The 14,810-nt window shown below is 44.4% G+C and overlaps 1 protein-coding gene across 1 annotated transcript in view; it reads right to left on the reverse strand.

The window, feature by feature from the left end:
- SLC25A4 (solute carrier family 25 (mitochondrial carrier; adenine nucleotide translocator), member 4) overlaps positions 1-14,810 on the reverse strand; it is a 61,931-nt gene that overhangs the window by 18,220 nt on the left and 28,901 nt on the right. The window contains exon 4 of the mRNA XM_011959541.1: positions 12,406-12,480. Within this exon, the coding sequence (XP_011814931.1) occupies positions 12,406-12,480 (75 nt within the window). The remainder of the gene's footprint in view (positions 1-12,405; positions 12,481-14,810) is intronic.

Below are 14,810 nucleotides of genomic sequence, written 5' to 3' on the forward strand. Positions count from 1 at the left end.
AGCCTGGCCAACATGGTGAAACCCCATCTCTAATAAAAATACAAAAAAATTAGCTGGGCATGGTGGCGGGTGCCTGCAGACCAGCTATTTGGGAGGCTGAGTCAGGAGAATCGCTTGAACCCAAGAAGCAGAGGTTGCAGTGAGCCGAGATCGTGCCACTGCACTCCAGCCAGGTGACAAAGTGAGACTCTGCCAAAAAAAAAACCCAAAAATCAGCAGGCGTTGGACTTGGCACCAGTGCTGGTGGGAGGAAACAGACCTTCATCTGGGTCTGCGCTCCTTTGAGGTGTTACTTTCCTGCTTGAAGGCCTGTAGGATGTCTCCCTATTTTCTACAGAATGAATCCCATTTCCTCCATCCCTCTACTCACATTCTATTTTTTTATTTTTTTATTATTTGTTTATTTTTTTGAGAGGGAGTCTCGCTCTGTCGCCCAGGCTGGAGTGCAGTGGCACAATCTCAGCTTACTACAACCTCTACCTCCCAAGTTCAAATGCATCTTCTGCCTCAGCCTCCAGAGTATCTGGGATTACAGGCATCTGCCACCATGCCCAGCTGATTTTTGTATTTTTAGTAGAGACGGGGCTTCGCCATGTTGGTCAGGCTGGTCTCGAACTCCTGACCTCAGGTGATCCGCCCACCTCGGCCTCCCAAAGTGCTGGGATTATAGGCGTGAGCCACTGTGCCCAGTCCCTCTGCCCACCTTTTAAGCTCTGTGGCACCCCTCATCTACCTCAGTCAGGTTCCCCCTTAGCCTATGCATTAATTGCCAGGCCTAGTCCTGAAATCCCACCTCCACCTGTTGATGTTTTTGAATTATTCTCTTCCTTAGCCCCCCAATTTGGCTTAATTCCTCCTTCTCAAAGAAACCTCCTAAACTGCTGTTGTTAGAATTAATCTCTTTCGACTCTATTTCCCTATACCCTTTTCACTCTACCCTGCCGTCCACAGTGTTGAGGTAAGTTACCTGTGAGCTGAGAGACCACAATAGATGTCCCTTTAACAGGTAAGATGGACCCGAAGGATGAGGAAACAACAGTTATCTACTGGTTGAGGGTTCAGGGTGGCTTGCATGGCAACTCCCCAAAATTCTACAACTATAGGAAAAACCACACTCTTGCTAAACACCCTAACAATAGGAACTATATCAAGCAAATTATCAGACCTCTCAACTCTGATTTATAACCCAGATCTCTGCAACTCTGTTGGACCCAGGACCAGCCTCACAAGCATTCTTTTCTGATGAGCCACTGCAGACCTTAAGCCAGTTTCAGCAGCTTATAGAGACTGCAAGCAAACTGTCTTTGTGTCTTGTGGTTCACCTTTTGATACAAAGAACCAAATTCCACCTCTTTTTTTTTTTTTTTTTGATATGGAGTTTCACTCTGTCAACCAGGCTGGAGTGCAGTGGCACAATCTCAGCTCACTGCAACCTCTGCCTCCCGGATTCAAGTGATTCTCCTGCCTCAGCCTCCCAAGTAGCTAGGACTACAGGTGCCTGCCACCACGCTGGGCTAATATTTGATTTTTTAGTAGAGATGGGGTTTCACCATGTTGGCAAGGCTGGTCTCAAACTCCTGACCTCAGGTGATCCACCCACCTTGGCCTCCCAAAGTTACAAGCGTGAGCCACCACACCTGGCCCCACCTCATTTTAATGCTAAAACACCACCCCAAAGTGAACATGGGATATATGATATATATATGTATATGCACTATGTATGTGCTCAGTGCCCCTTATAAATATGTATAGCTTTCCCCCAAAATTTGCTGAATATCTCTGATTCTATTGTGCAATACAGACCCTGTAAGGCATGAAACCAACCTGGCCTTTCCCTCTTCAAAGAGAGAGCACCCTCTGTCCATGCTGGAGACCATCTCTTCCCATTTTGCAAACTGATATCCCCAATAAAGCTCTCCTTTGTGCTATTTAGCCATCTTGATGGTCTTTTGGAAAACACCACTCAGGCCCTGGTGTGAGACCTTGGAGGGCAGCATCTACATCTTAGTCACTGCACTCTGCACAAGCAGATCATCTGTATGTTTGCTGTTTACCAAAATGACTTTGTTTTAATGTGCCGATGATACAAATAGACAAAACCCATAGAAACTAGCTGGGCTTAAACTCTCTCTGTAGGCTGGGTGCCGTGGCTGACGCTGGTAATTCCAGTCCTTTGGGAGGCCAAGGAGGGAGAATGCTGGAGGCCAGGAATTTGATGCTGCAATGAACTGTGTTCGCGCCACTGCACTCCAGCCGGGGCGACAGAGCAAAACCCTGTCTCTAAAACAGTAACAACAAGATTATTTCTCTATGCAACCAGACTAATGAAATGGGCATGTATAATTACCCAATCAATTTGATCCCGGTATGAAGCCTATTTGAATGATTTAAGCCCGTGAAATAATCTCCCAGGGCCGCAGTGCTGAGATGGGCCTGTCCATACTGACCACATTAACTGATTTCACACACGGGCGTGTTGTCCTTCGTGTTGCACCGTCATCACACAGAAGCCTGTCTGCGGACGGCTCTTTCCCTTGCAGGAAGTGGCAGCCACATCTATTTCAGCTCCTTTCAAACCACAGCTATGACTCCCCAGGGGTCTGCAGCCTTGCCCTGTATGGAAACGTAGTAATCAACATTTTTAACACTTTATAATTGTAAGGGCCTCTCACTTACTTCGTTACATGTCATGTCATACTCACAAGTGACTCCATGAGGCAAGTTATCTTTGTTTTATACAGATGTGAACTGAAGTCCGTAGAAGGCCACACAGTTAGTAGGCGCTGGGCTTCTGGTCCCTTATTTAATGTCCCCTCCCACACCTGGGGTCATATAGATAGTCCTATAAAGGATTATCCATTTAGCCATCAAAATATACACAAATGCTATTCTACATTTTATACATGGGATATTTTTAGGTGCAGAATTTAAAGAACCGCAGGACTTGGAAGAGAGGAGATTCTGTTGGAAGTATTTTTCTTCTGTACATTTTTAAATATACATCAAAGTATGTCATAGTTCCATTTTAAAAGTGATGGAGATAATTTAGAGGTGATAGCTTATCCAAAGCCTGCCAAGTCTCGCTTTTGGAATCAGTTCCCAGAAACAACTTTTGGATGTATGTTTTAATTACACCACCCGCCCCCCCACCCACACACACACACACACACACGTTAAACTATATAGAAATGATGACAGTTGACATAAAACTACACTTTCATCTCGTTTAACCCTAATAGAAATATTAGTTATTTTGTTCTTTTTCGCAGGCGTGGTGGAGCTATCACTGTGGTCCTGAGAATCCTTTTGTGACAGGAGCAATACCCTGGGTGATATAAGGTCTCTAACTCCTGGACTCAAGTGATCTGCTCATCTTGGCCTCCCAAAGTGCTGGGATTACAGGTGTGAGCCTCCATGCCAGGACTGGACTTTAAGTAATACTACAGAGCTATAGTAACCAAAATGGCATGGTACTGACATAAAAACAGACATATGTATCAGTGAAACAGAATAGAGAACCCAGAGATAAATCCATGCATCTACAATGAGCTCACTTTTGTCAAAGGTGACACATACCTTGGGGAAAAGACAATCTCCTCAACAAATGGTGTTGGAGAAACTGGATATCCCTATGCAAAAGGGATAGACCTCTCTCTCACAGCATAGAAAAACCAAATCAAAATGGATTAGGACTTAAATCTAGACCTGAAACTATGAAACTATTAAAAGAAAACACCGAGGAAACTCTCTAGGACATTGGACTAGGCAAAGATTTCTGGAGTAATACCCTAGAAGCACAGGCAACCAAAGCAAAACTGGACAAATGGGATCACATCAAATTAAAAATCTCCTGCACAGCAAAGGAAACAATCAACGAAGTGAAGAGACAACGCACAGAATGGGAGAAAATATTTGCAAACTACCCATCTGACAAGGAATTAATAACCAGAATATATAAAGAGCTCAAACAACTCTATAAAAAAATCTAATAATCCTATTTAAAAATGGGCGAAAGATCTGAATAGACATTTCTCAAAAGAAGACATACACGTGGCAAACAGGCATATGAAAAGGTGCTCATAGCCGGGCGTGGTGGCTCAAGCCTGTAATCCCAGCACTTTGGGAGGCCGAGGCAGGTGGATCACAAGGTCAGGAGATCCAGACCATCCTGGCTAACACGGTGAAACCCCGTCTCTACTAAAAATACAAAAAACTAGCTGGGCCTGGTGGCGGCGCCTGTAGTCCCAGCTACTCGGAGGCTGAGGCAGGAGAATGGTGTGAACCCGGGAGGTGGAGCTTGCAGTGAGGTGAGATCCGGCCACTCACTCCAGCCTGGGCGACACAGCAAGACGCCGTCTCAAAAAAATAAAAAAAAGAAAAGGTGCTCATTTAGCCTGATATTATTATTACACATTGCATGCTTGTATCAACTCATGTAACCCATAAATACATACACCTACTATGTACCCACACACACACAAAAAAAATATATATATATATATTTGAGACAGAGTCTCGCTCTGTCGCCAAGGCTGAAGTGCAATGGCACAATCTCAGCTTACTGCAACCTCAGCCTCTTGGGTTCAAGCGATTCTCCTGCCTCAGCCTTCCCAGTAGCTAGGATTACAGGCACGCACCACCACACCCGGCTAATTTTTGTATTTTTAGTAGATACAGGGTTTCACCATGTTGGCCAGGCTGGTCTCAAACTCCCAACCTCAGGTGATCTGCCAGCCTCGGCCTCCCAAAATGCTGGGATTACAAGTGTGAGCCACTGCACCCGACCAAAAATAAGAAGTTTTAAAAAGTTGATTTGTCAGTAGGAAGAGTGCCCTAAGCTTTGTTATTTTCTTTGCCTGGAATGCTGATGAACATCTACCATTTTGATGACAGCAGTACATCTTTCTTAGCGTTGTGACTTTCTGGATAACCTCAGGCCGACAAACCGCAGAAGCTGTGGAGGGCAGAGGAGCCAAACTGGGCAGCAGGGCCCGCCTATCATCTCAGCCTGGAACCCAGCTGGAGACGGAAGTGGATGAGGTGTAGGAGTTGGGTTTTCTCCCTCTCTTGCTCTGCCACATACATTTCTCCTCCTAATTTCCTTCCAGGCAGCACCACTGAGGGGCCAAGAGTCTTCTTGATGGGGAACTCTGTTACCCCCATTCCACCCCGAGCCCTGAGGGCGGGACGTGCGCGGGCGGCCCCTGTGAGTGGGTACTGGGGGATGTGCTCCGGCGGCCCGTGCTGAGTGGGTATTGCGGGATGTGTGTGGGCAGCCCCTGCTGAGTGGGTATTGGGGGATGTGCTCCGGCGGCCCCTGCTGAGTGGGTATTGCGGGATGTTCGTGGGCGGCCCCTGCTGAGTGGGTATTGGGGGATGTGCGTGGGCGGCCCCTGCTGAGTGGGTATTGCATATGTATTGCAGGTGAATGCAAGTGTTGGGTTTCTGTCTGTAAAAAGGGACTAAGTGGGGAGACTCCAGGTGGGTGATTGGATTATAACTGATTTCTTGGCTTGACCGAGAAGACTATCTGGTGTCAGACCTGGTGTCCTCTACATTGGGGGTAGGTAGTACTTGAATAACAAGGCACCGAGGCACAAGGGAACTCCCTTCCTTTATTAAACTAAAATGGGAAGGTTTGATTTCTTGCCAGGAGACAGAATTGACCAAGACTCTCAAGGGGGAGGGACAGCTGGACCAGAGGCTCCTGTCCTGAGTCCCAGGCTTTTCTTTGCCCTTGGTTAGAATGGCCTCTCTGGGATCACCAACACCATGCAGGCCCCAGGGGGTGCTGCTTCCTCCCCTCTCCACGTTCTGGTCCCAAGGAAGAGCAAAATCATTTTCTTGCCCTGTTTCTCCAGTGAAAGCTGGCTAGAAGATTTACAGATACTTTATGAAAGACTAAAGAATAAGGGGGAAGTAAAATGAACAGAAGCAGCCCAAAGATAGCCCTACTTCCAGAATTCTTCCTATCATGCCAGCTCTACAAGGCCAGGGGTACTGTCTTACTCACCTTTCATCTGTACCTCCTAGCACAGGGCACAGAACTTGGTCAGTGTTTGCTGGCTCAAACTGAATAGGTTCTTAGTCCCCAAGACAGGGGACTTAGTAGACAGGCCATTTTCATGTGTGCTTTGCTGAGACTACCTCTGTCCTGTTTTCAGGAAACAAGGCCCATTCCGGCCAGCACCTGTCCACCTCTCCGGCCTCATCCCTCTCCGCCCCTGTGCATCTTCCTCCAGCCCTGTGGCTTCCCCCACAATGCCCTGCACACACCCTGCTGTCTCTCACCTTCGTCTTTAGCTGTTTTCCCTGCCTCATGTGGGTCCCATCCGACTCCCACCTCTGGCTCACCTCCCCCACCCCAGGTTTTCCCCTGTCACTTGCTGATCATTCTTCAGAATTCACCCCAGCATTGTCTTCTCTGCAGAACTTTCCCTGACACCACCCCCCACCCACAACCCTTCACCCAAATCTAAGTGACTGTGCTCCATGTCCTTCTGGTATCCACACCTGTATCATGCCATTCTTGCACTGCTATAAAGAAGTAGCTGAGACTGGGCAAGTTATAAGAAAAGAGACTTAATTGGCCCAGGGTTCTGTGGGCTGTGCAGGAAGCATAAGACTGGCATCTGCTTCCAGGGAGGCCTCAGGAAACTTCCGATCCTGGCAGAAGGCAAAGGGGGAGCAGGCGCATCACGTGGTGAGAATGAGACCACGAGCCAACCAGTGTGCGGGGAGATGCCACACGCTTTCAAATGACCAGATCTCATGAGAACTCGCTCATTTCGAGCACAGCACCAAGGGGATGATGCTAAACCATTCAAGAGAAATCCACCCCCGTGACCCAGTCATCTCCCACCAGGCCCCACCTCCAACACTGGGGATTACAGTTCAACATGAGACTTGGAGGGGACCATATGCACACCATACCGACACCCCACTGTCAAAGCACTGACCATCACGTGCTTAGCGGTCCCAGCTAGGCCGGGCGCCTGCTCACACGGACCAAGTCTTCATCAACTGTGAATCGCCAGTGTTTGGGGAGTGTTCAAATGTTTAGCGAACTTACCAAGTAATTAAACTGGAGGCAGGAGGAGAGGATGAAGGGAAGATGAAAAAGGGGTGAAGGTAATATTGTTGTGTTGTGTTTTTTATTTTTATTTTGAGACAGAGTCTCACTCTGTTGCCCAGGCAGGAGTGCAGTGGCGCGATCTCAGCTCACTGCAACCTCCGCTTCCTGGGTTCAAGGGATTCTCCTGTCTCAGCCTCCCAAGTAGCTGGGATTACAGGTATGCAACACCACACCAGGCTAATTTATTTTATTTTATTTTTTTTTAAGTAGAGACAGGGTTTCACCATGTTGGCCGGGTTGGTCTTGAACTCCTGACCTCAGGGGATTCACTGGCCTTGGTCTCCCAAAGTGCTGGCATTACGGTGTGAGCCACGGCACCTGGCTGGTAGTATTGTTTATATGAGGGAAGCAACATGCAATGACATCAAAGTGGATGGTGCTGACCTCTCCTTTTTTAAAATCATCATATCTCCTTTCTGGTCCTGTGGACTCTTTAATTCTTGCAGAGATGCACTTCTCATGGTGTTGTCTAAATTCCTGAGAAGATAGATCAGTCCCAAGCAGCATCCCCAACTCCTCCTCAGGCCAATCACCTGCATGGGACCCTGTGACTGCTACAATTTATGCCTTACTGAGTCAGGGCAGTGAGAGGGGTTGAGGGCTGTGAAGCTGGGAGAGCCCTGAAGAAGGGTTCAGCTGGCAGGACAGACATGTGAGGAATTAGGAATGCTTGCCTGCTGTCGTTCTTTCATTTCCCTGCTACAATCTGATTTCCACCATGATATAACACAAAATCCAGTCCTGTCATACAGGCAAGCAGGATTATGATCTGTTTCTGTCTCTCTCTCTCCCTTCCTTTTCCTTTCCCCCTCGCCCCACATACACCTACATACACACTGTGGAAGTGAGAATAAAAAATTAGCGATGAATCTCTAAATTCAACACTTTATTTGGGAAGAAAGAATTACAATTCAGGGCATACAGGCAGACTAAGTGGTTTTTGGTATGTCTAAAGAATAAAGAGAAGGTTGGGGATTTTATGAGAAAAAAAAAAAAAGAGAATGTTCTGTGTGGTCCTGGAGAAAGTGCTTTGGTTTTAGCAAAGCTCGGGGGGCTGGCCAACTCCATTTGGTGGATGACCATGGTGGCCAAGATTAGTCCTAGAGTTGTAGCTGCTGAGGCCACAGATAAAACTGGTCTCAGGCTACAATAGGCAGTTTCAGCCACCAGACTTGCAGAGAATTTTATTTATAGAGCAATGGCACGTGTCCTGAGTGCGCGTTCCCCCCAGCCCTCCACTCTATTTTGGTTGGGTGGACAAGAATGACACAGCTTGTGTGATCAATTTCCACAACACAGAGTATGTTTATGAAGAAGTTACTTTTAGACTGATAGTCCTACTTTCAAAGTCACTGTCTTCATTATTATTTTTTAACTTGTTACTAATTTTCTTCCACATCACCTTGAAGAAAACTGTAAAATTCGAAACCACGTTTTTAAACTTTAAGACTTAATATCTGGCCGGGTGTGGTGGCTCATGCCTATAATCCCAACACTTTGGGAGGCTGAGGCTGGTGGATCACTTGAGGTCAGGAGTTTGAGACCAGCCTGGCTAAGGTGGTGAAACCCCATTTCCACCAAAAAAAAAAAATCATACAAAAAATTAGCCAGGTGTGTCGGTGCAGGCCGTAATCCCAGCTACTCCAGAGGCTGAAATAGAAGAATTGCTTGAACCCGGGAGGTGGAGGTTGCAGTGAGCCGGGATCATGCCACTGTACTCCAGCCTGGGTGACAGAGGGAGACCCTGTCTCAAAAAACAACAAAAGAGCAAAACAAAACAAAACAACAACAACAAACTTAATATCTGAGCTAAAAAGGGTAAAAGCTTTGGGAAGGGATCTGGTTACTGTGTTTCCTGGAATACAACTGTTCTATTTGCAAATCCCTTTTCCTTTCCCTATATTCTTAATTTCTTATAGGCTGAAACTCCAAGCCAAGAGCACAATAAAGTTTGAAGAGCTAGTCTATGCAGCAGTTTGGGAAGAGGAACCGATTCCCTCGGAATTCTTGCTTGGTTTGACCCCTTTAACAGAAGGCGGGGGCACTGATGGCAGCCTCGCAGATCCATGTAAACCTCAACGGAGAAGCCCAAACAAGGGAGGCACCGCTCTGCTTTTCACCTAACGAGTAAATCACTGCATATCTTTTTTAAAAAAAGGAATTGCAAGCTGATTCAGAATGTCCAGCAGCTTCTGTTGGAACTCATAGGGCTAAATGTCTTTCACAGAGGCCTTTTATCTCAGACAGAGTTAGAGGCGTGACTTACTGGTTATTTCCCCTCTGCCTTCACGCTGATAACTCAAATAATAAAATTCTAACAATCAAAACGAACATGTTTTATTAGCAAAAGAAAAAGCCACTGGGAGTCCATATACTGTATAGATATATCTATAGTGAAACATGTTTCACATTTTAGCCAATCCATTGTTCTTTTTATTGAAAACAGGTTCCTGGATCTCATACCATGGAATAGCTCAGCAGATGAAAGAATGATATTGAGGCTAGGATTTTAAAAAAGGCCTCTCCAAGCCTTGATTAAGAAAGAGGGAGATTCAGTGGAAGGGGAAAGTAGCTAAGAACATTAGTTATTAATTACAAGCATAACAGGCCGGGCGTGGTGGCTCACACCTGTAATCCCAGCACTTTGGGAGGCTGAGGCAGGCAGGTCACCTGAGGTCAGGACTTTGAGACCAGCCTGGTCAACATGGTGAAACCCTGTCTCTACCAAAAATACAAAAATTAGCCGGGCGTGGTGGCACATGTCTATAATCCCAGCTACTCGGGAGGCTGAGGCATGAGAATTGCTTAAACCCGGGAGGTGGAGGTTGCAGTGAGCCAAGATCATGCCACTGCACTCCAGACTTGGTGACAGAGTGAGACTTTGTTTCAAAAAACAAAACAAAAACAAAAACAAAAATTACAAAGGTGACAAAGTCAGGCCCAGACAGAATATATCTGGGCCTGACTCAGAGAATCAGCCTGTGAAATCACACAGCCCAGAGGGCCAGGACCTGTCCCTGTAATTTCCTACTGAGGGCAAAGGATGAGCAGTTGATGTATTTCACCATAATTATGCATGCAAGAGTATACGCGGTGTGCGTATAATGAGAATATTTTTTTCAAATCCAAACTCAGGACACATAGTCTGACAAAGGACTTCTAAAAAGTGTTCATTTTAAACATAATAAAACAGACAAATCCATTATGTGTGTGTGTGTGTCTGTACACATGTACATAAATCAGTATATTTCCTACTGCATACCATTGCCAAGTGTTTGGTAGAACTTGGGAAAACTTCTGAGGCTGAATCTGGGCTCGACAAGGAGAAAGCTGTGTTGAACCGTGTTGTCTGATAGGCACCCAGGAGGAGAAACCGGCAGCCCACATAGCTCACATGTGCCATCGCTAGACAATGAACTTGTCAGTGTCATAAAACTTACATATTAAACCACACGTATCATTTCCATTAGTGGCATGGTGAGAAGAGAATAGGTGTTCTCAACAGAGATGCAACTCTTAAAAAATTGGGAGTAGAAGATCAGAATGAATCATCAAAAAATGCAGAGGTTTCAGGTAAAAAGTAAACAGATGAGGCAAGCTACACGTGTTTATTCTTTGACATTATGAAGTATGTGTACATCATAAAAAAAAAAATCACCTTTCTTAACCAAGTCAGAATTTTCAAGGTGAACATTGAAAAGAGAATCTCCCAGGTGAGATGGAGAAGCCAGGCTGAGAAGTTCTCCCTCTGTGCCCCCGAGAGTCACTTCTGCTTTGACTTCTCATCAACGCTTACGGCCACCTCCACACCCACCATGGGGAGGCTCCCCCAGCTGTGGCCTAAGGGCCGTCCTAGGAGACTCCAAGGCACAGCTGAGACGAAGCTGAGGGTTCAAAAAGACCTTACGAAAGGCTGATGGATTAAAAAGAGGAAATAAAAAGCTAGACCATAATTTGAGGATGCCTCAAATTATGTGAACCCCTAGATGTTCATGGACTCCAGGTTAAAAAATGCTGACATGTACAGGTATATTTTAGATTTTTATGTAAAGTGATTTAAATCTTTATTTCCCAAAGTAAAATAATGCTTTATGCAAAGGGTCAAACCTACTTTTTGCCAAAAAAATTACCTTTTTATATAATTTTAAATTAAGTAAATAATTGATCTTTTCCCTCTTCAGTTATATCTAGAGACCATTTCAAAAAAAAAAAAAAAAATCAAGAACAGAGGAACAAGAATAGCTACTTGATGTAAATAAGTGACTGAAAGACAAGTTTGGAGACGAATTTAGGAATATGAGAGAACTTGAAAAAAACATGATCCAGAAAAAAGAGGCAAAAAGTAAATATTTCAAGAATTATACTCGGCCCACATTGGATTGTTTTACATTTGAGGATTTTTCAGATTAAAAAAACACATATTTATTATGGACAAATTGGAACCTATAGAAAAACATAATCAAGAAAATGTAAATCACCTAATAATTTCATCACTCTGATCATCACTATTATTATGTTGGTATATCTCTATCTAGTTTAACAAATTTTTAAATGTAAATAAAACAAAATTTGTGATCATCCTCAATTATTATTATTTTGTGAATGTTATCATGCTGTGAACATTTCAACAAATCATTAATTAGAGTTTTGACATGAATTTTAATATCCACCTGAGAGTTTATCAAATGGATATATTATAATTTAACAATTCCCCCAAACTGGTAAATTATTACCAGTTATTCACTATTATATTTACTATATTTAAGACTTTAATGGATATACATAAATGTTTATTCATTTATTTCCTACAGGCAAAATATAATTGTGAATATCTTTAGGAATATTTTTAAAACTGCTCTCCAGAAACTTACACCAATTTACCTTATTACTAACAGTACATATGCACACCAGCGTTAGCTTTCACCCTGGTCTACACTGGGTGTATTAGACGGAGTCTTGCTGTCTCCCAGGCTGGAGTGAGTGGCCGGATCTCACCTCACTGCAAGCTCCGCCTCCCGGGTTCCCGCCATTCTCCTGCCTCAGCCTCCCGAGTAGCTGGGACCACAGGCACCGCCACCACCCCCGGCTAATTTTTTGTATTTTTTAGTAGAGACGGGGTTTCACCGTGTTAGCCAGGATGGTCTTGATCTCCTGACCTCGTGATCCGCCCGTCTCGGCCTCCCACAGTGCTGGGATCACAGGCATGAGCCACGGCCCCCGGCCCTTATCTAGTAAGATTTCTTAGAACAAATAGACATTTATTGGCTCACAGTTCTGGAGGCTGAGAAGTCCAGTGTCAAGGCACCAGCATCTGGCAAGGGACTTCTTGCTGCGTCATAACATGGCTGAAGGGTGGAAGGGACGAGAGAGAGAGAGGGAGAGAGAGAGAGAAAGAGAGAGAGAGAGAGAGAGAGAGATTGTAAGAGGGGGCAAACCCATTCCCATGGTAATGAACCCATTCCCACAATGACAGCTTTAATAACCTAACTACCTCTTAGAGTTCCCACTTCTCAGTATCATCACAATGACACATTTCACCATGAGTTTTGAAGGGGACATTTATTAAACAACAGTATAATATTTATTGAGCATTTGCTATGAGCCAGGTACTGAGTTAAGCATTTTGTATGCATTTTCTAATGTAATCTTCCCCATGATCCAATAAGGTAGGCACTATCATTAACACCATTTTACACATGAGGAAACTGAGGCACAGGATTAACGTTATCAAATGTTGTATAATTGGTGAGGGAGCTCCACAGTCTGTACTCTTAACCATTATCTTACACGCGTCTTATGCTCATGTGTGTATTTGTACTTTTACACATATGTATATGTGCATAAACAATATAGACAATTGTGTTTTGAAACTACATATAAATGATATCATGTTGTACAAATATTTTTGCAATTTTCTTCACTGAACATTGGTTTTGAGATTTATCCATGTTGATATATGCAGATACATTTGGTCATTCATTTTAACTGTCTTGTAGAATTCCATTGTGTGAATGAACCACAGTTTACCCATTTTCCACTGAGGGGAGGTTAGTTTCATTTTTTTCACGATTTGATAAAATGCTTCACTGAACAGCTTTCCATATGTCTTTTGGGGCACATTTGCATGACTTTCTCTAGAATAGATGACTCAATGGATTTTTTGGCTACTGGGGCTTGTGCCTCTCCAAAATGAATGTGCCCATTTATTTACCAGCAATGTGTAAAAATTTCCATATTGTATGTCTCTGACATGGTTTGAATCAGTGTCCCTGCCCAAACCTCATGTCAAATTGTAATCCCCAGTGTTGGAGGTAGGACCTGGTGGGAGGTGATTGGCTCATGGGGGCAGTTTAGCACCATCCCCCTTGGAACTGTTGTGGAGATAGTGAGTTCTCCCGAGATCTGGTTGTTTAAAAGTGTGTGGCCCCTTCCTCCTCTCCTCTTCTTCCTGATCTGGCCATGTAAGATACTCTTGCTGCCTCTCCACCTTCTGCCACGATTGTAAGTCTCCTGTGGCCTTCCCAGAAGCCAAGCAGAAGCTGCCAGGCTTCTCTTGTACAGCCTGTGGAACGGTGAGCCAATTAAACCTCTTTTCTTTGTAAATTACCCAGAATCCGGTATTTGTTTATAGCAGTATGAGAATGGACTAATAAAATCTCTGGCTGTATTAGTTTGCTAGGGCTGTCAAAACGAAGTATCACTGCCTGGGTGGCTTAAACAGCAGAAATGTATTTGCCGCAATTCTGGAGGCTGCAAGTCAAAGATCAAGGTGTCACTGGAGTTGGTTTTCTTCTGCGGCCTCTCTCCTTGGCTTGCAGGTGTCCATCTTTTTGTGTCTTCACATGGTCTTCCTTCTCTGTGTATTGGGTCTTAATTTCTTCTTATAAAAACACTAGTCAGATTAGATTAGAACCCCTCCCCAATAACCATATTTTATTTCACATTAATTAACTCTATCCAGAATGTATTTATTTGTAGAGACAAGGTCTCACTATGTTGCCCAGGCTGGTCTTGACCTCCTGGCATCAAGCAATCCTCCTAGCTCAGTCTGCCAAAGTGCTGGAATTACAGGCATGAGCCACCATGCCCGGCTTTAATTATCTCTTCAAAGACTCTATGTTCAAATACAGTTACATTCTGAGGTCCTGGGGGCTAGAACTTCAACATATGAATGTTGAGGGAATACAATTTAGCCCACTCACACTTGTCAGCACTTGGGCTTATCAGTCTTAATAATTTGTATCTATGAAAGTTGACAGAATCAACACTGGAGTCACTCATGTTAAAAATCCTGACAAATAGGGCTGGGGAAGGCCGTGGAAGGGAGGTCTCTCACAAGTGCCTGGCAACAGGATCTATCATAAAAGACTCTGCAAAACCACAAGCTTGCACAAAGGCCTTTGCAACCTTACACAAAACAATAATTCTGTGAGGACAACTGCCCATCAACTGCTTGTCCAACTTTGGACTGGTGCCATAATTGCTATTGATCCTGTAGCCAAGGATAATTATCTCAAAACAATTCTGTAATCCTCCTCATTTATTCCTTTAGAGACCTTTGTCTTCCTTTACCTTCCTGAATATGCAGAGCTTACTATGGAGTGTGTACTCCCACTGCAGCACTCTAGTCCCAGATAAACATCATTTTCCTTTAGAGTCTTCCTCTCTGTTATTT

The sequence above is a fragment of the Colobus angolensis genome, unplaced genomic scaffold (assembly GCF_000951035.1).
Source record: "Colobus angolensis palliatus isolate OR3802 unplaced genomic scaffold, Cang.pa_1.0 Scaffold5, whole genome shotgun sequence".
NCBI lineage: Eukaryota > Metazoa > Chordata > Mammalia > Primates > Cercopithecidae > Colobus > Colobus angolensis.